The 25874-nt window shown below is 49.1% G+C and overlaps 1 protein-coding gene across 1 annotated transcript in view; it reads right to left on the reverse strand.

The window, feature by feature from the left end:
* Nucleotides 1-2966: 2966 nt before the first annotated feature.
* LOC118778954 (filaggrin-like) overlaps nucleotides 2967-25874 on the reverse strand; it is a 29575-nt gene continuing 6667 nt past the window's right edge. Inside the window, exons 3-11 of the mRNA XM_036530756.1 lie at nucleotides 19896-19958; nucleotides 19429-19552; nucleotides 18298-18391; nucleotides 9749-9851; nucleotides 4876-6216; nucleotides 4001-4116; nucleotides 3831-3926; nucleotides 3502-3636; nucleotides 2967-3083 (exon numbers count right to left, since the gene is read on the reverse strand). Of these exons, the coding sequence (XP_036386649.1) occupies nucleotides 2967-3083; nucleotides 3502-3636; nucleotides 3831-3926; nucleotides 4001-4116; nucleotides 4876-6216; nucleotides 9749-9851; nucleotides 18298-18391; nucleotides 19429-19552; nucleotides 19896-19958 (2189 nt within the window). The remainder of the gene's footprint in view (nucleotides 3084-3501; nucleotides 3637-3830; nucleotides 3927-4000; nucleotides 4117-4875; nucleotides 6217-9748; nucleotides 9852-18297; nucleotides 18392-19428; nucleotides 19553-19895; nucleotides 19959-25874) is intronic.

Consider the following 25874-nt stretch of genomic DNA (forward strand, 5'->3'; position numbering starts at 1 on the left):
AATAAATACTTTTAAGAGGGATCACAGCATGTAGTGACTGTGTGCTGTGGATTACTACAGCCCCAGAGGGGTGAGTCACTCGTGGCTCTCAGGTCGTGGGCAGTAGGGTTCGTGGGAACGTGGGTGTGGGGGTGCGGGTGAGAACGGTAAAGGCTCCTGCTTATGCATCACCCTCTGCTCTCATAGGTCGTGGGGGAGACGTTTTCAACATGAGCTCATTTAGCTGCGATTCTCTATCGGCGACGTCACGGACCGCTGCCTGAGCACGCAGCGCGTGCGCTTTCAGAGTGGAGATCCCGGGGCTGTGCGGGAGAACCCAGGGGAGGTGCTCCAGAGCCCGAAACGCCGCACGGAGCTCCTGTGCACACCTACCTACTGTGGGAAGGACCTCTTCACACTTCTGAGAGCTGAACCACAGCTGTATTTCAGTGTTTCTGCCATTGCTCTGTACAGCCAACAGCGTGTGGCCAAGATTTCAGCTCTGTCCCTTACAATCCTTTCAAAACCACCTTGTACTCCCTGATTTGTGTGTTTTTAGATATGGCTTTGAAGTAAGTGGGAAAGCAATGATTGCACTGTAAGACACTGTTCTGACAAAAGGCCACTAGAACGTCTGGGGGATGACATAACGACATGGAATAAATCACTCTGCTTCCCCTCAAAAGTCCGATGCTAACGACTACCACTCGTTCCAAATGAACAAAGTTTTGCTTGATATTCGAGGTACACGGCTACAGCGGCAATTTCAAAGAAGCGAAGCCGTGTGCAGATTTTCATTCCCAGCGGTGTGACGCACAGCTGTGAGCCAGCTGTTCGGTCTCACTAACGACCGTCCCTTTCAGAAATCTGTTACAGAGGGAAGAAACTAAGTACACAGTAGTCTTTGCCTCTAAACAAACAAACCATAGAAAGAGAAGAAAAAAAAATCAGTCAGTACCCAGCTGTTTGAAATGAACCTCCGCAGATCAACACTGCAGTCAAATCACTTTCTCCACGCTAAACAAAACAAAAAAAGGCTGGATGTGAGATTGTCAACTATTCCCTTTAAAGGCAAAACCTCACTGTCCCACTTCCTGGGTCAAGTTTCGTATTTTCTACCGCACAAAAACTAAACTTCCCAATGAAAAAAATTGAGGGTAAAAGTGCTCGCTGGGGACTCAAAAAGGGTGCATCTCTGCTCGACATGACCAGAACAGCGCAAAGTGGTGGCCTTTTGATATTCCACCTAGGGTGCATTTCCACTGGCCTGTGCCCCCACACTGCACTGCTGCAGCCCTGTCCAGAGAGATCTACATTCCAAACCCCTCCCTCACACCCTGACCGGCTCCAAAATGCTGATCTGGGATCAGTGAAGGAGCCCCCACTGATAGTCTTGCTTGCCGAGGAGGGGAGGAGGGGGGAAACCGAGGGAGGGGTTTGGAGAGCGGCCGTGGCAACGTGGGAGGGGCAGGTCACTGCTGCTTACAACTCTCCTTCTTCTCTTTGGATTTGGGCCGTCCTGATTTGTCGCTTTGCCGTTTGGTGGGTGGGACAAAGGTGGGCTCCTGTGTGTAGTCATGGAGACCGGAGTGAGAGGAAGGGCTGGTTGAGAGACCTAGGGAATGAAAGGAACAATTGCTGGGATGCATCCCCTCCTCTTATTTTTAAAAACAGCACATATTTCCATACTTGTGTGTCCTCGGTTTCTGTAAATTCCACAAAGACAGTGTTTCTGAAACATATCTGTATTGTGTGCGCCTAGCAGGCCGACTTACAAAACTGTCACAACAGCAGATCGATTTGATAAAGGTGAACAGCTTGAAGCTCCCGTTTGATGGTGCGAGCACACTAGAGTTTGAATTATCAGGCTATGTTAAAGCGCTCCCGAATGACACATTTTAAATCCACCCACAGCTGTAAGAGGTTCTAAAAATGTGGAAAAGCTAATTAAAACTCATCCCAAATACTTTCTAAGGACTGTCCCAAGTACCCACAGGGGTAAAGGTACGTTCATTCAGAGAGCAGGAGAGACTGTGAAATGTAGTGGGACTAAAGACGCACGTTCTCGGCCCGTACCAGAGGTCTGACTCGGGTTGCTCTCCCTCCGGCTGGGCTTGAACGTCGGGTCCAGCTCCTCTGCGATGTTCCTCACGGCCTGGGAGTTCCTGCAATGACATCACCGGTGAGGTCACCAGCCACTATCGTGTCATTCAGTAACCAAAAGCGTCGTGTCTCGGCTGCCTCGCCGGCGCGGTTCTCCTTTTGCTCTCTCGCAGCCTGCAAGGGCACCGCAAGCCACAGCGGCACGTCTCGCACCACAGTAAAAGTTTCCGCTGAGCGACTGTTTCCCTTACGCTAAAGCGGCCGCCTCGCAGGAGCCCCGCGCGTGGCGTGTCGGCCCGCCTTCCCCTTTCTGTGCGCCGAAGGCATGACTGTGCAGCGTCAGCGCGTAACGCCATGCACGCGGGTGTGAATGAGTGCGTGCGTATGTGGGTGCAAGTGCGCGCAGGTGTGTGCGTGTGCATGCGCGTGTGCAAACTATGTTTAGCTGTGTCCGATCGCATGCGGAGGACATTTAGAGCATGTGAGAGAGTGCATGTGTTTCCATGTGTATGACAGAGAGAGAGAGAGACTGCTTGAAAGAGAGCGCTTATGTGTGTGTATGTGACTGTGCGTGTGTGAGAGAGAGAAGCTCGGTGCTTGAGAGAGTACATAAATGTGTGTGTCTGTATGTGTGAGTGTGTGTGTGCGCGAGTGAATGTGTGTGTGTGTGAGAGTGAATATGTGTGTGTGTGTGTGTGTGTGTGTGTGTGTGTGTCTGTGAGTGTGTGTGTGTGTGTGTGTGTGTGTGTGTGTGTGTGAGTGAGAGAGAGTGTGTGTTTGTGTGTGTGTGTGTGTGTGTGTGTGTGTGTGTGTGTGTGAGAGAGAGAGAGTGTGTGTGTGTGTGTACGTGTGTGTGAGACACAGTGGAAAGTCCAGGCTGAGACTCACGGTGAGGTGCAGTTGGGGCTGGGGGGCTGGCAGTCTGGGGACAGGTCCTCTCCTGGTGAGTTGAGTCCCTCTGAGTCCAGCCTCTCGCGAGGTGTCCGGGGCAGCTCCACCTGCTGTGAGATATGTGTGTCACTCCTCCACAGCACCCAAAATACACTCATTTATACAGCACTCAGAATACACTCTCATTTACACAGCACGCAGAACACGCACTCATTTACACAGCACCCAGAATACACCCTTATTTCTACAGCATAAAACACACCTGCATTCTGGTTTGGTTTTCAGAAAAAAGGCACTGTACATTTAACAAGGAAATGCCTTGATTTGAAACCACTTGATTTACTCTAAAAACCTTTAATGAGGTGTAAATGTTTTCGTTACTTGCACAATACTGTAATTTTATGTCAAGATGAAATGAATACAACATGTTGCGTAATTAACCAAAAACGCTGCACTTCCTAAAATTTCATAGTGCGATATCATGACTGCGGTCAGCCTGACTGAATCATATTTCTTTTTAGAAAGTACCCTCCTCTCCCGAGCAGATCTTCTCTCCTGGGCATCGCCTGGTTCTCTGTGGCTCCACTGTGACCCCTGACCTTCCACGTCACATGACTGGTGCTGGGACCTCCTCTCCTGCCTCTGCATGAAGCGGGCTATCTCCTAAAAGGAAAGCCAAACAGCCGACAATGAGGAACAGGTAAAAATTTTCCTGCTTCTCTTTTTCTCTTTATTTCCTGTTTTTCTTCTTTCTGTCTTTCAAGCACTCTCTCTTTTTAGACATATACCATTAAATGGAAGGTACATGCCACCCCTCCATCCTCTGGCCCCGCCTTCCTTCTCTAGACCCCACCCACCTCATCCTGTGCCACCTGAGCTGCTCTGAAGTCTTCCCTGGCGCCGGAGTTCCGAGGGCCGGACGAGGACCGCGGGCCGGACGAGGACCGCGGGCTCTGAAACGAAACAAGCCCCTGAGAACAGGAACCCGCATGACTGGTGCGGTTCCACCCGCGAGCCGCCACCGTACCTTCCTGAGCAGTCGTTCCTCTTCCTCCTGCAGCCTGCGGGCCAGCTCCTCGTCCCGCAGCACCTGCTCCAGCTCCCCGAGTTCCAGGCAGCCCCCGTCCTGCCGCGGCGCCGCCCCTGTAAGAGAGTGCCGTCAGCCGGGCGCGGCAGCGCTGGCTACACCTCAGAAGCGTCCGACAGCCGCTGTGTGAGAGGGGACAGCTTCAGGATGCTGTTCACGCCGGGGGAGGGGGTGTTTACGCTGGGATCACGACATGAACAGGCGAGCGTTTCAGCATTTTAGTGAAGTAAGACTGCACAAATACAGCCACAGCAGCCGTTCAGTGTGATCAGGATCTGACCTGCCTTCGGGTGACGACAGCATCACATCATTACACATCAACACACGTGTATAAGGTGGGGGTTTGATATTCATATCTCACTGTAGATGGCACAGAGGTGGAGCTCTCAGAACCCTCTCAGACCTTCAGACAGGAGCCTTTGGACTGATGAGCCCCCATAAACACAATCAATTCACCATAAATGGTGAGACAGATTTATAATCATGACAGTTAATCATAGTTTTAACCAAGAAAGACAAAGTTACTGAGAGACTACAGAGCAGAGGTGAAAAGTCTCAGGCATTCTTGGCTGCAGCCCAGTGCACTTCTGATGAACAGAAACTAAAATCTGCAGTCAAGGGCCCCAGTCAAAGTACCACCGTAACAACAAAACTCAGACCAAACAGGAAATTTATCTGAGGCCTGCCTCACAGACACACAGGAAAGAAAGGTGGAGAGCAAAGTCTCACAGCAAACCCACATCTTCCAGGGTCCACAGCATGAAGACAGGGAGAGTCAGTGGATCTGCGCAGAGCTGCGCACGGAGCTGTGTTACCTGCTCCCCTGTGTCCACCACCGGGGGGCGCCGTGCGACTGGAGAAGCTGACACAGCGCCGGACTCCTTCGCTCCGCCGTCTCTCCTCCCTCAATCCCCCTTCCTCCTCCCAGCCAGGCTCCTCCTCCTCGTGCCCCCGCCAGCGCTCGCTCACGCTTCGCCTCACCCTCCGCTCGCCACGGTGACGTCCGTCAGCCCCGCCCTCCTCCTCCTCCTCCTCCTCTCTCCCCATTCTGCTCCTGTGTCCCCTTCCCTCCCATTCCCTCCTGTCTCCGTGGCCACGATCGTCACGGTGACCGCCCCGCTGGTAAACCCTGTCCTCCTGGATTGTCTGGATCGTACCGTTTTCGCGGTAGCTCACCCTGTGCCCACTTTGGCTGCTCCCTTCATCATACCCTCTATGATCATCTCTGTTCGAATCTCTCCTTCTGCCCCTGAAGTCTCCATGGTAACTGCGCCTTGCAGACACGTTCCTCTGTAGGAACTGACCGTGGTGACGGCCACCGTCTTCTCCGCTCCTGTAATTGTCGTGGTAGCCTCTGCTGCCACCTGTCACCTGCCTGAAGTCACCACGGCAGCTGCGCCTTGCCGCCACACCCCTGTCCCCGAAATTATCATGGCTGCCTGTTGCTGCTGGTCTCCTGCTGTCGCCATGGTAACTGTTGTAGCGTCTCCCCTGATCTTGGAAGTGGACACGCCTCTCCCTGGCCCCCCCTCCCTCTCTGTATGTCCACCTGCGGACTCTGTCTTGAGCACTGCCACGATAATCTTCGGCTCCTCCCGCTTCCCATCTTAAATCTCCATGGTAACTGTTGCTACGCAATCTCTCGTCCCTACTTCTGTTGCTCCTCCCTGAACCCATGACCCTCTCTTCCCGGCTGTCCCTTTCCCCTGCTCTGACGTTGCCATGGAAACTGTGGTGCCCATTTCCCTGCGCGTGGTAATCAAGGACCTGGTAAGCAGGGGGGGCAGTATTAAGCCGCTTCTGCAGTCTGTGAGCTGGCATAGAAGGGTGTCTAAGGAAGACCTCATCGTCAAAGCAATAGCTGGGGCCTAAGGACTCTTTAAGTAGGTTTCTAATCAGTCTCAGGGCATCGGTCTGTCTGTCAGCCTGGCATGGGGCCATGTTGTTCGGGGGAGCATGGTTCCGGGGCTCAGGAGGAGGCTCTGCATAGTCAGAGTCAGTGTCAGAGACAGAAGATCGCCCCCTGCTGGCAGGAGGCCGGTGAGTCTCCCCTTCTTCCTCGCTGGATCTGGAGCTGGGGCTGGGGCTAGGGCTGGGGCTGGTGGTGGCGTGGGCAGGCCGAGGAGAATAGGGCGGCGCGGGTACACTGGCATACTCTTTAATCAAGCCAAAACATGCAAACACAAAGCAGGGGGGGGGTGATGGGGAGGGTTAGTGGTGTCAGGCAGGTGCGGTCAGTGGAGGTGCACTGGGTTAAACATTAAACACAAGCGGAGGGTGCGTGTCAATGCTGGGGGGTACCACAGTGGGGATTAAGGGGCTCATTCAACACAGGAAGACATAATTCACAGGAAGTGACACAGTCAGACTCATAGGGGTACTGACTGCAAATACAAGCAACATTAACACATGCATGAATTAGAGCAAGATGCTCAATGGAGAATCCATTGAGAAACCAGTAAGAAACTGGCAAGACACCATTACTGTCTTTGTGTTTCCATCTCCCTTCTCATACATAAAGGCAGTCTGACAGTGACATGCACATTTATTTACAATAGCGCACGAACGTAGCGTTCATAGTATTTACCGTAACAGATAGAGCTGAGAGAACTACAAATAAGCAAATGGGAGCTGTGACGCTGGCAGGTGAGCTGGCACACAGAGCACTCTGGTGAGGGAGGCAGGGACCGCAGAGGGGTGGGAGGGTCCAGGGACATGGAGGCAGAGGAAGAGGAAGCCATGCAGCAGGAGGAAGAATCAGAAACAGAGCCCAGCACCCCAAAGCGCCCACCTCGGGTTTCCCCTATTTGACAACCACACGCTGCTGGCGCGATTACCGCAATCAAATCAACCTTCCAGCACACCGGGGGTCGCTCTGTAGATGACACCCTTCCCCTGCCCACTGACGCCCTACCAGCACCAATCACTGTGCTCAAATCAACCAAACATGATTCACTTCTGCCCTGCAAACACCTCCCGTCAGTCATTCGAAACAAAGCCCCTGTAATCGAGGGTTGTGGTGGAAATTTTTATTTTTTCATTTGCTGGCCGGGAAGCCTTGACATCACAGGCCTGATGACAATCACGTCACTTTTATGTTGCTGATAATAATCATACACCACGCATTTCAGGATGTGGCTCAATTTGACACACGGTTTTCCAGAACAGCCCTCAATTTGCGTTTCAAAAAGCAGGACAATCAACTCTTTCTAAATCATTGCACATTGCGTGTCTTAAAGTGGGCATGCAACACTGATACAAAAGCTCTTCGTAGACAATAAAAATACATATTAATATATGTGGCTTGAGGTTTTTTTAAGTTTATAAAATGTAAAATGAGCTTAATTTAGTGCAGTGGGCAGTATTGGCCATCCAGACCGTGCCCATTTTAAAGCAGAAAAAGATGTGCTGTTAGAATTGGGATTCTATGCTAGCTTATTTATTACAGAGGCTTGTGGTGAAAATGTGCTGGAAGGCACAATGGATAATGGAACGAAAAAAATATGTTTATTTCCAAACGAGTCTTACGAGACTACAGTACAGTAGGGCACCAATTTTTCAAAGAAAACAAATCGTAAAAATGTTTCATGCCCACTTTAATCCTTTTTTGCCATTGATTGGTTCCGATTTTTAACTGAAACAGTGAAAGAGAGGTTCTGAGTCAGCATGTGAACAGACTCACAGCTAAATGGGTCATGTGACCTGGGCAGCAATTCGCAGCTTTTGAAGTCCATTTCAATGGACTGTCAGACCTCACTTGACCCCTGGAGCACATGTCATGACGACGCGTTTAACTCTCCGGTCAACAGACGAGGGCAAGGCACAGAGATGACATACTGAACACAGCTCGGCACAAATTCTCACATGCACTGTTCAGAGGGCCATCTCCATCCCCTGGTGCTATTAACAGATCACATGACACATTCGTAACAAAGCAAGTCACAGTGCCAAAGGACGGTTAAACACAAACATCAAACGATGGGACAGATTTATCTAGCACTGAAAGCCTGCTTTGTTCCAGCTATATTACTGAGATGCAAGAACACAGGTAATCATTAATTAAAGGACACCTAAGGCTGTTCTCTGAAAAAAAAATACCAGCAGTTTACCTTACAAGTATCATTAAATGAAATGGAACTTGACATTAATGTATACCGTTTATCGACAACGAACTCTGAAAATGAACCCTGGAGAAAAAGTTAATTTTTCATCCCGAGGTTCTGCAGTTGAGTAGATGTGAATTCCAAATGTACGTACAGCAATAAAACTGGGAAAAGTTTCCAGTTATGCGTACCAAGAAAACTGCAAGTCCGTGACTCTTAGAGGGAAGATTCACATGCACTTGGTACATGGGCTGCTTCCCTGGGTTTTTTTTTTTTTTCCTGAGAACAACCCTGAGTGCCTCTGACACCTTCAGCACCAGCTAAGCATGTTTAAAGTGGAAGTCACAAGCATACGCTGGTGCTGAAGGGAGATGCTAATCCACTGACGCACAAAATCACAAAGCTCTGAAATCACCAGGAGTGTACGCTGAATGCACTGGACATGCATCAACCTCACCACACTGCTGCCGATGTAGCACCAGCAGGGCTTTTCCCCGATCTGATAAATCGGTGCTTTTCATGATTTACCCACTGTTTTACCCACAAGCTGTAATCGCAGCAGCGTCGCACCCAGGGAAGGGATCCCCTCTGCGAAACTCTCCCCCTCGGAGGGGCCATGCAAGCCCTGCTCTGTGTATGGGCTCCCTTTTTGCACTCAGTTTCAGGGGCCCCGGGCACATTCTCCCCTGGGGGGTCTTTCTGTGCGCCACACTGAAGAGGCGGCACAATGCTGCCACCCTCACCCAACCTATACATCTGTTTGGAGCTTCAATTGACCGTTTTCTAGAAAAAGCCCAGGGGCGTTTGACAATGTTCAGCTGGACGTGCAGCGCTGAGCTCAACACCAAATCAGTGGCCCTTGTTACTGTCAATGAATGGTTGTCAAGCTTGTGAGTATGGCTGACCAAGTACTTTTTTGGGGGTTTTACATTCACATGGAAGCACGATAAGGGCTTTTAATGGCAGCGCTGGGAAATTCGGTGTCAAAGTCAATTTGGTGAAAGTTGTACGCTAGAAAGAGGCTCTCCAGTAGACTGAGGGGAGGCCTGACTGATTTCACTCACTACTCTCGCTGAGTTTTCGACTGCATTTAAAAAGATGATTCTGTGCCAAAAGATTGAGGTGACAGGATGTTTTATGCTAAATGTGTTCCATTTAAAAATAAAACAACAATACAAAACTGAGTATTGAGTATGTTCACATAATTTAGAACTCCAGACTGCCTTTTTACAGCTCCTGTCTACAGACAGCCTCTTTCAGAAGAGAGCTTCCATTATCACCTTTAGAGTTACAGCACAGTCTCCAAATAAGCTGCCTCCTCATTCCCGAGAGTGTACCAATGACCTTTTCAAACTGCACAGAACATTTCAACTTCCTGTGGCTTTCACACTAAAATTTTGATTTGTAATGTACCTTCTATCTTTTCTGATGATTGTGTAACCTCAAAAATGCCATTAGAGAAAACTGTGTTGCTACTAGTAATACTAACAGTAGTAAGAATAATTCAGTTTTTTATTCAGACAGAATATAAGCTATTGGTTCTTTGATGTCACCTCTTTGCTGGTAGCGGCGTACAGAACAGTACCTTCAGTGAGAGTGAAGTCACTGGTGTCGCCATGGCAGCCGCTGTCAGGCCTCTGCCTCCTGATCTCCATCTCTTCTTCTTCCTGCAGCCGCTTTGCCATTTCCTGTGGGGAGAAGTTCTGGGCAATCAACACATGCTCTGTCAGCCATCTGAGTGATAAGGTTTGACTTGATGGTGTGTGTTGATATACAGTAATTCTCCTTTTTTGATTATTATTCTTTCCTGTAATTTATGCCAATTGTGTTTACGTGGAAAAACACTAAACGCTAAATTGCCTTTTCCTCATTTTACATGTGTATATAAAACGCATCCCAGAAGGTTCCATTTCGCCAAGGGATTTTATTAGAGAAAAACAATGCAGCACCATGCTGCTGTGATAACTGGTAATGATTAGTAAAATGGTCTCAGACAGCCACATCGTATCTGCAGTTGCAATGCTTATGAGAATGGTTCTGGAACTGATCAAAATGTTGGTTTAGCAGAAGGGAAAAACAACATTTACTGTACACAGAGATGGCAACTTCTGAGTCAGAACCTCAGAAATTCCTGGATGGTTGAACTATATGCATCTCTACACTGACCACTTGACTGGGGAAACTAATGCAAGAAAATGACACTGCACTACTGCAAAGCCAATAGGGTTCAAGATTGTATGGTGTTAAGTTGAAAAAAAAAACTGTGTTTTGGTGTAAGGGGCACACTGTTATATAAATGGTTCTGGATCTGGCTGTAAGCAGATCTGCACCACAATCACAGTGCAGAAATCCCGTAACCGGTCATGATTATATGTTTCCTTATTGGTGATGAAACATCTGTATGACCATTCAGTTAGAGAGCATCCAGGGATTTTCTCTCAGAAAAGCCAAAGCACTTGTTCAGAGCTTAGGCGGGGCCCCACTGCAAGCCCAGCTGTGCCATCAGCCCACAAAGAGGGAACAAACTAGCTGCGTTTCGGTACCAGTAGGGGTGAATATGTTGGCAGGGCTCCCTCTTGACATGATGCACTGTGGGATTTGTAGTGTGAAAACCAGCCACTGGCTGCATCTGAGTGTATGGGAGATTTGCGCTCGCTTGCTCACAACTCCTGCTTGACCGTAGAGGCTTTGTGAAGAGATGAGTCTAGTGTATCATTCCAAATTGGGTGAGAAAAAAAAATCATAAAGAAACCATAAAGAAAATACTAAGAAAATGTGTTTTTTCTAAGATGCATTTCAGCTTGGAGCCTGAAATTCAGTGTTTCCAGAGCAAGAAGCATTTGAAAAATATAAACTCATGCTGTAGCTTTCGCAAGAGCACACAAACTACAGACAATCTGTGCTGTTTTGCGAGCGTAATCATTTACTCTGTTTACACATTGGTGTCAATTATTGTGTGAATTATTTGTTTCATTGTTAATCAAGGAAGGTAAAGGGGAAGAGGTTGAAAGTAATGATAGATTTAAAGGTAATGTTTCAGCTTCCCATGTTTCCAGCTCACCAGCCGCCACTGAAACTAATTATTTGAATATTTAATTGTCTGCAAACCCCCATACTAACCAAGTGCCCACCACATAACCAGCCAAACCCCCTTGTTGCCTTTTACACCTTTCATGTGGTACACAGCTTTATGCAAATTATACAAGTGACAAAGCATGATCAACTTCAATAAAGCAGACACTGAAGTTACTTCACATTTTACCCACAATGCATCCTGGCCATTAAACTTGAGACCCACTAGCACACTGCGCCAGCAATGTTGCTGGTTAAACACTAAGTACTGTGAGAAAGTGCTGATGAGCCAACATTTACACAGACAGCATCAACAACAATGACAGTGGCGGTGTTGCAGTAGATGCCACACTTATGACTTGGCCTGTATACAGGCAGATTTGGTGCAGCGTTGGGGGGCTACAGGAAACCACAGGGACCTGAGCAGATGGTCTGCAGCCAGAGCCCCACCCTTCCAGTAAACTGCACAGAATACCAGAAGAGCCCAGGCTACCTGCGCGCAGCCCGCCATGCGTCTGCTAAGCAGATGGCCAGCACAGCCCCTCCAGCTGCGGGGGGGGGGTTTGGTAAGCCCAGGGGAGTTTCCACACTCTGCTGTGTAAGGCCTGCTGCAGCGTCCTGTGCTGTCAGAGGGATCTGATTTCCCAGCAAGCCTCCAAAGGCCACAACCTCTTTATCTTCTGCACACACATAAAGCCGTAAACACACACACACACACACACACACAGGTTCAGGGTCTTGTGCCAGGCTGTGGAGACGGTTCCGCTCTGGGGGCGGTCTGAGTGGAAATACAGAACAAAAGCAGCCAGTGTTCGCCCTCAGTTTCCACTGAGCGCTCAGAGGCCTTTGTGCTCATAACCAAAGCCATCCTGCGTGTGACCTGGTCTCATCAGCACAATAAACGGGGGAGCAGGGCGGCTCTGCTGATCCGGCACACTGAGCTTGCGTTAACTCCGCCCACGCGTTCGACGGACCCGTTTCCGATACGGCCCTGTTTCCGATACACGGGCTCTTTTAACAGCAACTGCCCGGTCACATGAAGGGCTGGATCTCAGCTGCGGTTCGCATGCACTGCAGCACAGAGTGAACAGAGAATGAGGAACATTCTAATGAGATTTTCAAGATTCATAAGTTGCCATTTAAGGACAGAGAGAGTTCACCTGTGATGACTGAGGAATGAAATGAATATAAGTCATACATACAGTCCATCTCCACATGGTGGCAGTATAACCCAAGTAAAATGCCATCTCTGTGCGCTGGAGATACTGCATTGTGACTGCCTTAAGGGTGAGGCATTACTGTTGCCTTTCATTTCAGCACAAATCACCTCAGGCATAACAGAAAATTTGGTACAACAGAAATTAGGCAGCATATTATGAGCAAATCAGGCAGGGACAACCAAGAGAAGTATGCATGAACAGAAGGTTGAAGAAAAAGAGGAAAATATATTTAGCATGTCAATATGGTCTTATAGTGTAGTTTCTACAGACAAGGGAAGTTTTAAATCTAACAGAGATTTGGAATTGGCTATCTTGCCTAAATTATTCAGCACCATTTTCCTTGCTAAATCTTGGATGTGGTGCCCCCATTTTAAGAGGCTCAGCTGAACAGAAAAGAACAGGAAAAAGATAACAGAAAGCTCTAAAGATGACATGGATTAATACCAGTGGATACTATGCATCACCGATTTGACTCTCAGTTCAAAATTAGGGTTAATTCTAAGATTCCATAAAATATACAGAAAGTGTTTGACCAAGCTCATTTTGAGATATCTAAACTTCAAATCTCCAAACCTTAAAACCATCTCTCACCCCCTCGCTCACTCATAGATACATACAGTATATACACAGAAGCACACACATGCACAATCATGTTCACGCAGATGCACAGTGCTCTGGTCTGTGGATGAGCAGACCGTCTTGGGCGTTGCAGTAACACTGGTTAGTAAAGCAATGCATGTCCCTGTGAGGCACCGGCAGTCTAAGCACCTGGTCCCCAGCGTGACACTGAGACACGACCCAATTAAGAACCTTTGCGGGACCCGCCACATGAGGTGGGGTGCAGTGCGACCTCTTCGCTCCGAAAAGCGCAGCCTTCAGCAGACCATGCTGTGCTCATTAGGAGATACGTCTGGCGGTACAGTATTTCACGTCTGGATCCTGACACATTTGTGCACAGATGGCACCATCAGCGGAAAAACGACCTCACCGCCAGCGAAATGAACGTTCAGAGCGTCCCCGCGTGCTCAGGGCACTTTCTGATCCCACAGACCGATCTGGGATGAGCTTACTGAGCAGCGCGTCTAACAATTAAGCCACATGTGCTGTCTGGGAGAGATGGAGGCTGACCCAAGGTCAGTGCTTGAAGGCAGAATGCGAGCACAGCTCCTCAGCACAGCTCTCAGGCCTGCTGCAAGGTTACAGTGAGCGGTGGGCTCTTATGAAAAGTCAACACCATGTGGCCGCGTGTCAACACCAGGTGTCCCATTAGCGCACACCACCCGCTGCGGCTAAGCTGTGTTTATAGCGGAGACACCTGTCAAGGACGACCAACAACGTGTAAATTCATGGAACCCTTAGTCACAGGGCTCCGGGCAAAAAAAATATCCAGGAGCCATTGGCCATTGTTTGCTCTGCCTTCCATAGTCTACACAATGTATTCTTTACATACACAATATGTGCAATGCTCAACATACTGCAATCATATTACCATAAATACTTAAATGTCTGGTCTGCTTTTTTTCACTTTTTTATTCAACTACGTACAATTGGTAGTTTCCTGCTTATTCAGACTCAGAGTCTGTATCTCCCACCACCACCATGTCAGTGTCACTTGGCCAGCCAGTGTGATTAGGTCTGCGCCTTCTTTTGCTTGCAGACAACCAGCGCCTCACACTGGGCTCTGGGTCAAACTGCTCAAGTGAGGGGCCCTCAGTACTGATCCTCACTGAGTCTTCCAGTGTTGTAACACTTAGGGAACTGCACACTAGGGAACTTGATTCTATTTTGTGCTCCTTTTTCGCCCTGAGCTGCAGATACGGGAAGCACCAGCATAATTTCAACTAAGTGAAGAATGTTCTTAAAATCTGTGCAGAATGGCTCCTTCCTTAGCATCACTTTCCATGATTCAGTGTATGTCTTATCCATGAACTGACCTTTCACTAATGTTTTCAGCATTCTCCATTCCCTTTGGACAGCTATAACATCACATCCACTGTTTGTCAAGAGCTCTCTGTACCAACATCTTCTGGCCATGCATCATGACAGAACACTGAAAAGGACCCGATGACCTCTGATCCCCTTGAATGTCCTTTGTAGCATTCATCAGCATGTTTCCAAACCTTCTCTCTAGTTCTTTAACAGTAATATCACTCGTTTTATCAATGACTGCATTCAGATCACTTGTTGAACTTAAGGCCCCCAAAGTCATGCCACATTCACAAGTTATGACAGTGGGGTTACTTGCAGCTCTCCGCCTCTTGCTTACCGGCAGAACGTCCTGCTTCTCTGTACCTTCAGAATCCTTCCCTATGTGCTGTAAGAATTCCTGGAGCCTCCCTTCTCTCAGTGGCTTTACCTTCAACTTTTTAACCGTCTCTAGACAACTCTCAACAGCTGCAACAGCTTGTGAGAGGATCAGAAAATTTCTCTGAAGTGTGAGGCTGTGTTTTGAGACCTCTGAAAAAAGATCATGCAAAAAGTGACTGAAGGCAACAACAGACAGGCTTTCCATTTGCAGCACAATGTGCTTGGCCCTTCCCTTTATGTCAGTGCTTTTGGATGTGGCTGCAAGGCGCTCCATGTGATGATGCTCAGCAGTGTATTGCCCCTGCCCCGTTGCTTAATTTGACTGAAGGAAAACCGAGAGTGCCCGAAAAATGTGTGGCAGCCAGCGCTGAGTTTTAACAGCCGAAGGGTTTCGTACTGTACAGCCCAATTTTGCACCTATTACCTTCAGTTCTCGCTTGCTTTTAGGACTGAAGTGATATGTTTTCCACACAAGCTGCAAAAGGTCATAGACTTTCTCAGTCATAGGCACTGACCTTTGAGTGCTTAGCATAGCCAGTTCCAGATGATGAGGTAGACAGTGGAAGGGCAGGACATGTTGACCTATAACACCTCTGAAACGCGCCCCTATTCCCCCTGTTGCACCCACGTTAACGCTTGCACCATCCGCTCCCAAAGCACTCATTTTGTGTACCCACCAGTTTGGATGGGGTGGATGTGCATTTTCAGGCAGCAACTTGATAGTATTTAGGGTTCCTTCCGCATGACTGTGATCAAGTTCGGCCAATCCTACTAGACGGGTCACAGCTGTTCCATCAGATAAGTGCCTACAGTATACAATAACATTGTCTTTTCCTGAGACATCTGTTCCACAATCAGTTATAACGGAGATGTAATTTGCCTTTAAAGCCTCCTCCAGCACACTGCTTTCCAATTCATCTGCAAGGCAACCTACAAACTCTTTACATGCTGTATCATTATCATATGTCTTTGACACATCCATGCCATTCTTCTTCATCAACAGAATCTGAGAGCTAAACTTTATGAAAGGTATTTCTTCCACTGCGATCATGTAGGCTGCGTTGAATTTTATTTTCAATTCCCTCATCTCTTTTTCTGCTTTATCACTAGCACGTTGCACTGCTTTCACTATTGGGGTGGCACGAGGGGCAGACCGAGCAACGACACAATCCCTGGTTTTCTCATGTTTTTTACTGTCACCGTGCTTCTTCATGGTTTCTTTTTTAAAATGACTCAAACCGGTAATGAACTCTGTTTTACCAGCAATCTCTTGTCCTACTTGAGCACAAAAGGTGCAGTACATTTTCCCCTTGTCATAACGTAACCAGGCAAACTCTTGTAGCCAAGCGGATTTAAACTGTCTTGTAAGGATGGGAGCCGCAGGGACGGGAGAGGAAGACTCCACTCGCTGCTCTTGGTTATCATCATCTGTAAAGGACTGCACACTGATTGAATCGGGCTAGGATGACTCAAATGTCACTTGAGAACTTTCACAGCTTGAGTTGGTCTCGACATCGTTGGCATCTGATGTAGAGGAGGCAGGGTTTGGACGGGCAGGGAGTGAGAAAAGTCTGATATTTTTCTTTTGCGCATTTCATTTTGTTGCCAGCTGGTAACGCAGTTAGTTACATTTTACTTCTTAATTCAAACTCCATCAAACTAAACTACATCGAACTAAATTAAACACCGTTCATAAAGTTAACACTTCAAACCCGATAAACGTGACGTTAAACCATCTTCAACCACTGTTTCTGTTCATCTGTACAGCCGATACTTCAACCACCGCTGGACAGGGGTGCAGAGAGGTTTATGTATTGGAAACCGTACAGGAGTTCATGTGATAGGGCAGGTAGACGCAGGCGCAAGAGGTTTTTGCTTGTGGGTAATGGTGGCCACTGGCGACCATTTTAGTCGCCATCTGGAGCCCTGAGTCATTACGTCAATTTTCCAAAAAAAACGTGCGAACAGATAAAAAGCAACAGGGCACTGCAAGTTGAGGCCACCTTGATTGAAACGTGGACTAAATCAAGCCTCCAATTATCTATTTATCAGTATCATTACAGCCTCTGAACAGGCAAATTACCTATGGGATATCAGAACAGCCAGCAGTCACACAGGATATTTCAGGACATTAAATGTGCTATTATAAGGACTGACACCACAAGGGAAAAACAAAAGTTAAAGGCTCCTGGCTTTAACCCCAATCACCAACACAGGATAATTCTGCAGCTGGCCCTGCCGGAGCAGACAGGACAGGCCTCCATCTCTCCCAAAGCCCTGCAGCCCTGGATGTTACCCACAGCAGGTGATTCAATATTTTCACAGGCCTTGCTGACGGCACACAGCTCCCAGGCCTAAACCAACACCGCCGCTGCTCCCAGGAGACGCGGCCCTCGTCACCCCGGTAACAAACACCCGCCTGCCCCGGAGGGGGCGGGGACTCGGTTGAACAGAGGAGAGAAAGTAAGCATGAAAAGGCTCTGCACTGACACAGTGACCACTCTGGCACAAGGGCCTCCATTATCCCCTTTGCCTTGGTTCCCCCCCTACCCATTCTATCATCCCTTTTTCCTCCCTCGGCACTCATCGGGGGGGGTTTCAGCAGAGGTCTTAATCAGCGCTGGAACCGAAAGCCCCCGCATTGGCACGGCGCACTGCGGAGGCCTCTGCCGCGGACAGGCGCCAGCGTTTCGCGGCCTCGTCACCCTCACTGCCCCCACAGCATTGTTTGGACCGCGCCCGTCTGCTGACTAGGCCCGCGCAATAAAACGCCAGGGCCTTAGTGTGCCCGTCGCTCCGATGGCACACCGTGGACCAGCCCAGGAGAGGGCGCCGGTGAGGAGCTCTTCTGCCCTGTTTAACACCCCCTCTCCCTGTGCAGATTTGTACGGGCCGTCTGCAGCGATTATATATGGCCTGGCCCCCGTGAACTAGGCCTGGAGGCACTTATGTCTGTAATTGCCTTGACTGGTAATACAATGCCTGACAGTTGTAACTGCTCTCAGGGTTGTCCTTGCAGTTGGCCTTTGACACAAGCCCATAATTGGACGCATAAGTGAAGCCATGCTGTGTCCTGCCTGGGTTTTCGCTCACCATCATGATGAAAGAAGAGGCTAACAGCGCTCAGTCTGGAGAGGTGACTGAGCCTCTAATTACTGCAGTGAACTAGGCATCGTGTTAAACCAGCTCAGAAAAAAAGTGTCGCTGACATTTATGTTCTCCCTTAGCAGAATGACTTCCAATGCAAGGGTGCAAAAGTGCGCAAGAGTCATTGGAACAGCAGCACTTACAGAACACAACAGACCACATCTGAGCAATGTGCCAATCCCCTACACAGTGCTGTATTAAACAGTGGCAGATTAGCACCAGGTCTGGTGTTAAACCATCTTTGAACTGGTAATATGATGATCTTTCTACCAGTATATCTTTGTCCTTTTGTTAAACCCGGTCAGAGGCTAGCGTGCTTTAAAACCACTCGTTAATCAGCCCGTTTATGTCCCACAGGGGGAGTGTGTGCCCCGGCCCCCGGCAATACCTCATCCTCTTCCTCCCTCCTGCGAGCCTCCTCCTCCGCGCGTCTCTCAATCTCCTCCTGAATCATCCGAGCGTACTCGGAGTCCTGCTCCTCCCTGTAACAAAACCAGAGGATAATGGGTCCCCATGCGGCACCATCAATGGTCCAACCATCCTAGTATCCGAAGCTGCTCTCTGATGATGAAACGCAAATGGAATCGCAACCAGGAAAATATCTGACTGGAGTAACCCAGAAACTGAAATGGCATACGCTAACATATTAATAATAGCGTAGTGTATTTAGATTTTTTCAGATGTCGTCTGATATGTGCCGATGTTAGGAATTGATGTCAAGCAAGAATCTCTAGAACACACAGGGCATGAGATCATTGGCTTTCGTGGCCTTCAGCATCATGGATGTTAAAGGCCATGAATCAAAGGCAGACAATCATGGAATCGTGAATCAAAGGCCCATTACAACATCAGTTTCCGTCAGTGCCTTGTGGCCTTGTGCCATGCTTTAATTTAAGAGCGCCATGCTTATTCAAGCGGGAAGCAGAGCACCGCATAGCAGTGACATCATCATGTCTCAAAAAGGATGGGCTTCGTAGCAAGGCTCTTATTACCCGCTACAAAGCTCCTCCCCACAACATTACCACACCTGGCTGCTGTAACTGTTCCAAGATTCTGTCATTCAGGATATGTTAAGTATTTCTTAAGATGTCCCCTTTCACTTTTTAGCAAGTTTTTATCAACCTGAATCACTTATCAAACACACTAACTGTTTTAGGAACAGCCATTTATGTTCAATACAAAGAGTGAAACATAACTGCGGTTTTCACTGCAACTTGCAGGTGGAAATACAGGCTTGCAAGCCTTGCAAATGGTTTTTTTCCATCTGCAGTTTTACAAGAGAAAAGAATTTCAGGGCAAGTGGCAGCTGCACCATGCAATTCTGACTGAGCCATGTTAGAAAGACAATGTTTGACAGCATTCCAGGCAAAAGGAGGCCGTGCCGAACAGGTTTGTTTTTGACGTCCTACAATTTTTACTTTCACTTTACAAAATGAGCGCTGGTGTCTGGCTAAAACAGAAGCGATCAGTCCACCACCGGTCTGTCTGTCCATCTGGTGAGACGCCGAGAGGCTCTTACAGTTGGCGCGAGGCCTGGCTGAGCCGGGCCTGCTGATCTTCCTCGTCCTGCAGCCTCCTGGCGATCCGGATGTCATTCTGGACCAGCTGGTTCTTCTGCACGTTGGAGTTGTAGTACTGCTCAACTGGCCAGGGGGAGAGAAGCCAGAGAGAAGGAGAGAGAAAACGGGTAAGACCAACACGCTCAACAGCATTAACTCAATAGAATTAGCTTCCCACTAATACACACTGTCCATGACGCCGAAGCACAAGCTGTGTGGGGGGAAAGGAGGGAAAAGGGAAACAGGAAGAGAGGAGGACAGAATAGGCAGGACAACATCACAATATGGAATTAGTGAAGGTGGGCAGGGCAGAACAGAGCGTTACAAAACAGAAGTGAAGTAGAAGTGAAGGGTGTGGGAGAGGCGCGTACTGCAGACATGGTGAAGTGTGTACGGGAGGCAAGCGGCATGGGGGAGCGTTACTTACTCTCCTGCTCCTGCAGGTTATGAGCCAAGGCCCCGTCCTCCAGCACTGCGAAGCACTGACAGACTGCAAGAGAAATCACAGTGTGAGCACCGCAGCTTCCAAACAACTCGCACACAAACTCACAAGCACACGCAGCAGTGTGTGTGGCTTAATAATGTGATAAATACAGGAAGAGCAATGTGCTAGCCCGCACGAGTGACGGAACCTGCAGGGTCACATTGCTGAAGGCTCACGATTAAAGAAAGCTCGCTGAGGGGTGTGGTCCCGCTGAAAGCTAAAACCAATGTTTTTGAAGAGCAGCAGGGCTGGGGCGGAGCCAGACTGAAAGGAGGTTATTTGGTGTGAGTGGCGGCCAGGCTTCTGTGCCCCGAGTGAATCATAAAAGCATGTGGCGGCGCCTCGCCCTGCCCACAACAGAGGGAATGGCAAGACACTCGCGTGTAGACACCCGCACATATACACACAGGCTCCAAAACAGTGGCTCAATCACACGCGCACATGCACGCACGCCACTGTGCTGGAGCCTGTGTGTATGTGCACGGGTATCCGAACGCAATTGTCAAACAAAGACAGACACAGGCTGAAACACAGTGGTTCAGTCACACACGCACAAGCTGAAACACAGTGCCTTCGTTATAGACACACACTCAGTGGTCTCTGCTCAGAGACCATTTTTTCCCACCCTGCTCATTGGCTGGACCGCAGAGACTCCAAACAGGAAGTCAGTGGGCAGCCAACTGGGTCATCCTGGGGGGGGTTTGATGGGGTGAGGGGGGGGGGGCATCAGAGGAGGCCCCGTTGCCCCCCGATGCATTCCCTGTGCGACACAGCGCATGCATGGGAGACACAGCACGGCCATTGCTCAGATTGAAAGGCTTTTCTCATCAAGAGTGGAAAATGGCAAAAACAACACTCTCCCTGGCCGCATTAGCAGACAGACGGGACGCGTCATCATTCACCACACATAAACAGATGGCTGTAACCCATGCACAGATTGAGGCTCGTTAATGAATAAACGCTAATCAAAACTGCAGAAACTGAGAAGTGTCTCTGTGCCACCAGCCAACTGCACTGCATTACTGTACAGATGATGCAACTGTGAAAGGTCCCATGGTAAGGTTAAGGAGCAGATGGGAACTGGGGGGGGGGGGGGGGGTGCAGTTTTCAAAAGCATCTTGCGTTGTTCTGGGAAAAAAAGATCCATTACCCGCCTCGCTATTGTCATTTTTCATAAAGAGCTAATTCCAATTTGGATTTAACTCTATAATGCCAGGATAAAGTCAACAGCCAGGGGTGTATAGTAGGCTGACTAACAAATGCTTGATGACTCCAACCAAGCGCTTGCCCTGGGTTAAATCTTTCAGAGAGGAACCACAGGCATCTCAACACATTATGATTTGGCTTTACTTCTCAGTCTCAGGTCACATGACTGCAACACGGGATGCTGGGAAAGGCTTCCTTTTCTGTTCTGCACACTGCTGTGTCAGAGGTGGTGCAGAAAGGTCAGCCTGAACCCTGACTTCCCCTCTGCAGGGGGGGTCCCATGGCCCCCTAACACACTGCCAGGACAAAGGGCATGACCCCTGAGAAAGGGCTGATGGGAGATGTGATATATGAAAGGAGCGGGGCATAAATCGGCCCTGGACATTTCCTTGGTCACATTTGTTACATTTAGGGTTTTTCACTCGTCGGGGGGGCGGGGGGGACTACGCAACAATGAGTCCTCATTGCACTCGGTACAGCACTGAACCCTGGGCCCAAATCAGGGCTGTTCAACTCCAATCCTAGGGGAGGATGTTAGCAGATATTACAACTCTCCTCAAACAACTAAAACAGAACTGGAGTAGGAGGCTAAATTTGTTCAAACTAGACAGTTACATGTGCATTTAAATCAGCAGGTTTCCTGGCTGGAATGAAAGGTTGAACATACTTTCGCCCTCAATGACCACAGATGAGAAGCAGTAATGGCCTAAACTCACGTCACATCAGACCGCAATGCCTTCAAGAGAGGAGTGGACCATAAGCCTCAGAGCTGCAGTTACAATGATGACAGGGAAATGAAATATTCTAGCTGAAGTTCACATCTCAGAGGTTAGGAACAGGAAAAAGGAATATTCCGGTTCCAGTTGAAATATTCCCAGAGGTTAGAAGAGAAGAGGTTTAGACCCTAATCTCTGGAAACATTTCAATATGTCTGGTGACTGAGCACAAGAACTGAAGTGCTACTCACAATTCTCTTTTAAAACGATGCTAGACCTAAATATCTCCTCCAAATGAGCGACCAAAGGTGGGATGCAACCCGATCTCTTCTAGGGCAAGCAGCAGTGTTGATGTGCAATCAAACCTTCTTTAAAATGGGTGACTGAAAACACATGTAACCTGACCTTCTCTTCCAGAATCCGTGAGGGAACTAGTGTGCAACCTAACCCCTTTTCAGCAATGAATGACAGAGCACAAAGGGCATGACAGTGCACTCATACCCTCCCCCCTTCTATAGTGAATGGCAGAGCTGTTGTGCAACCAAACTTTCTTGTGCATAATGATTAACAGAGCTGGCGTTCTCTTGGGTGTGAGACCATAGCTACATCACTAAAACCATTTTAAATCAATCGTTACCACCCCTAAAGCCTGTGTTACACAGTGAAGCACACTGTAGTAAATATTGCTCTCCCCACTGGACACTGCAGCATACTGAAGTAAATATTACCCGCTCCCTATGGATGTGATGTATACACAGATGTCGGGTGTCATCTGACCTGCTAACAAGGGCAACTGAGACAGCTCTCCCACGGTGAAGACTGAGGACCAGTGAAGGGAGACTCACTGCACTACTCCAACACACACAACCACACATACATATACACACAAACACACACACACACACACACACACACACACACACACACGCGCTCACCTCTCAGTCAACACACAAACAGCTTGAATATCAACAAGCAGATTCCAGCACATACCAGCACACTACCCCATGACAGGCAGTCATTCCATCCATCTGTGCTACAATCCCAGACATGAATATTTCAGCGGGACCACGTGAGAAGGAGACGAGCTGCCTGTCGGGTCAGGTAGAGGAGCAGTCAGAAGCAGCACTGAGCGAACATGTTCCAGCCCTGTACGCAGACCTGTCTCCTTCTGTGGACACAGAGCTCGTCACAGTGGGAAATGCTGCAGTTCAGGCCCAGGGCTGGGGACTGCCTGTGGTTAGCCTGTGCGGATAAGGACCCCACAAGGGAGCTATTTAAAGCTGGCCTCGCAATCTATGCAGCCTCCCCTCCCCAGCCACAGACTGCAAACACTGCGCGGAACTCTCGCTCTCACGGATACCGCTACATGTGCAGTCTGACCTGCGGGGGAGAAATGTGAGTGGCAGCACAAGTTCCATCTTGCACATTACTTAGTTAAACTGCGCAAGGCACCGTCCAAAGGAGGGCTTTAGAGTTCAGGTTCTCTGTAAACCAGACCTGGATGGTGGAGACTGATGGATGGCTACCTGCAAAATAAGTCTCAAGATGGAAGCCACGGTGTCAGAAACACAGAGAGCAGTGGCAGAAATACAAGACAATTTAATTGTTTCGATTGTATAATTTGAGGGCCTTGTCACAGATTGGACGCTGGAGGCCCCCTGTGTGCTCCGGCTGAGGCCCACTCCGCCTTTACTGCTGACCTCCGGGCAGAAACGGGATGGAAGGGTTATGCATCTCATTTAGCTGACCTTTCATCCCAGAGCTCCCCCTGCACCCCCAGGAGGGAGCTCCCGAGATGAGCAGCGCTTGCTGGCTGCTCCCCTGCAGCCCGGGGTAAACACAGCTCCCTTGTTCCAGACACCCTGATGACAACCCACCCACAGGAGAGCAGTGTGGGATTGGGGTGCAATGGCTTCCAGATGTGGGGCGATCGACGGGGGGCTTAGGGGTTTTGGGGGGGGGGGGGGGGGGGGGGGGGAGACGACACTGCACGAGTCTCCGTTTGCGCCTTTCAAGTGCTGTTCCAAAGGCCAGCCCACTGAAGAGGCAGGATCCAAGATGGCGCTCTCCCCCACTGTTCCTGTCAGGCTTCATGCCAGCCGGGGGGGAAAGAGAGAGGGCGAACCGCCAGCGCTGGCCCTCGCCACAGTCTCTCTGATACAGTAGCTACTCTGGGTTGGAGGAGGGTGGGAGGGGGTTGGGGGGGGGAGACTGTACGAGGGGGTGAGTTAGACGGGAGCCAGTGAGTCAGGATGGAGTGGGCTTTGGTTGTTTGTTTTCCCATCTCCCAGCGGGGATTTGGACAGTGGCCTGCCAGGCACCGCATTCCTCCGCTGCGACGCACAGGGTATCGGGTGGGGGGAGGGTGTGGGGGGGAGCGGGCCGGAGGGGACGTGGATCAAGAGAGCAGCGCTGGAGCTAGCGGCACATGCGGGACAGATGTGTGCTCTGGTGGAAGGAGTTTTATCACCCCCCACGCCTCCTTCCAAATCACCTCCCCCCCAGATCAGCTTCAACAAAGAACAGGAAAATGACAACAGAGCACTTTTTACTGTTTGCTCAGCTCATTTACTGGTAGTTTGAGTCACTTTCATTAACACTGTAAAATAATGAAACGCTACTTTCGGCAAAATCTGCCATAGCTGCTTTTACCTCTGTGTGTGTGTGTGTGTGTGTGTATGTTTAGTGGTCTGCGATTGAGCAAGAAGCTTGGTTATGTGTGTGCTTCTTTGTCCATTTAGATACTGAATGCAGGGCAGAGTTCAGTGTGTGTATGTGTGTGTGTGTGTGTGTGCATATACACAGGTACAATAAAAGACAGTAGAGCAGCAATAACAGCAGTGTGGGGCAGAGAACAGCGCGGTACACCCTGCTGAGCATGCAGCCAGACGCCCCAGTCAGCTGCTTCTCACAGGTGGGCCAATCGAGACAGGGGTGACGCCCACAGCCATAACCTGAAATCTGTAACAGAAAAACTAAACCAGATCTGAACTACCCCTATGTTAATACCCTTCACCAAGTGCCTCAGAGTCTCTAAGCTCCAGAAGTACCCTGTATTTATGTGCGTGTGTGTGAATGTGTGTGTTTCTCCCTCTATACCTCCAACACACTCACAAGGTCTTTCGGTATCTGTACACAGCCACCAAGAACAGTCTGTCCCACAGAGCTCTCCGTTTGACTGTTTCCCCGACTCAGAGGAGCAGCAGGAAATCCTTGATAGATTATTTCCCTCTTTTTTTTGTCTGCACTCCGAACAAAGGGTTCAGAAGACGGTATTGAAAGCTGGGGTTTTGTCTCCTGCCTGATTTACACCCTATCAGACAAAGCGGCGCTACGTCAGTGTTTTGTGACCGCGAGCTGGGTTTACGGTTACTGGAGCCATGCTGAGGAAGTCTTGACTTTGTCTGCCTCTGAACGGGGAAACGGCCATGGAGCTACAGCCTTGACTGGAGGAGTATATGTGGGCCAATTTCATTACATTACTTTTCCTTAGCAGATGTTCTCATCTAGAGCGACTTAAACAGCGTACGTTTTTTAACGTCATGCATGTGTACTACTGGATCTGTATTCCAAATTCAGGTTAAGCACCTTGAATAAGCATACGACGGCAGTGCCACACTGAACCAGCAAAGTCTGGGCTATGAGCCCCCCCCCCCCCCTTTCAGCCACACCACCCCGCTGTTCCTGCCCCACCCTTCAGGGTAAGACTGTGAGATTATAGGGTACCTAAGGCTGTTCAGCAGTTTACCTCACAATAATTACTTAATTTAATCAATTTAATTGCACCTAGTACTAAATCTAAGGTTTTCTAGAGCTACCTAATAAATATATGCAAATACAACCCTGGCTGGCTTTTCGCTTTTTCATTGTGTTGTACTCTGCCTCGCTTGTAGGATGCTTTGGATAAAAGCGTCTGCCAAATGAATAAATGTAGAACATAACTTAAATGGGAAAGTTGGACGTCCTGTGCTCAAACCAAGCCAGTGGCACTTGATGATTT

This window comes from Megalops cyprinoides, chromosome 6 (assembly GCF_013368585.1).
Source record: "Megalops cyprinoides isolate fMegCyp1 chromosome 6, fMegCyp1.pri, whole genome shotgun sequence".
Lineage (NCBI taxonomy): Eukaryota > Metazoa > Chordata > Actinopteri > Elopiformes > Megalopidae > Megalops > Megalops cyprinoides.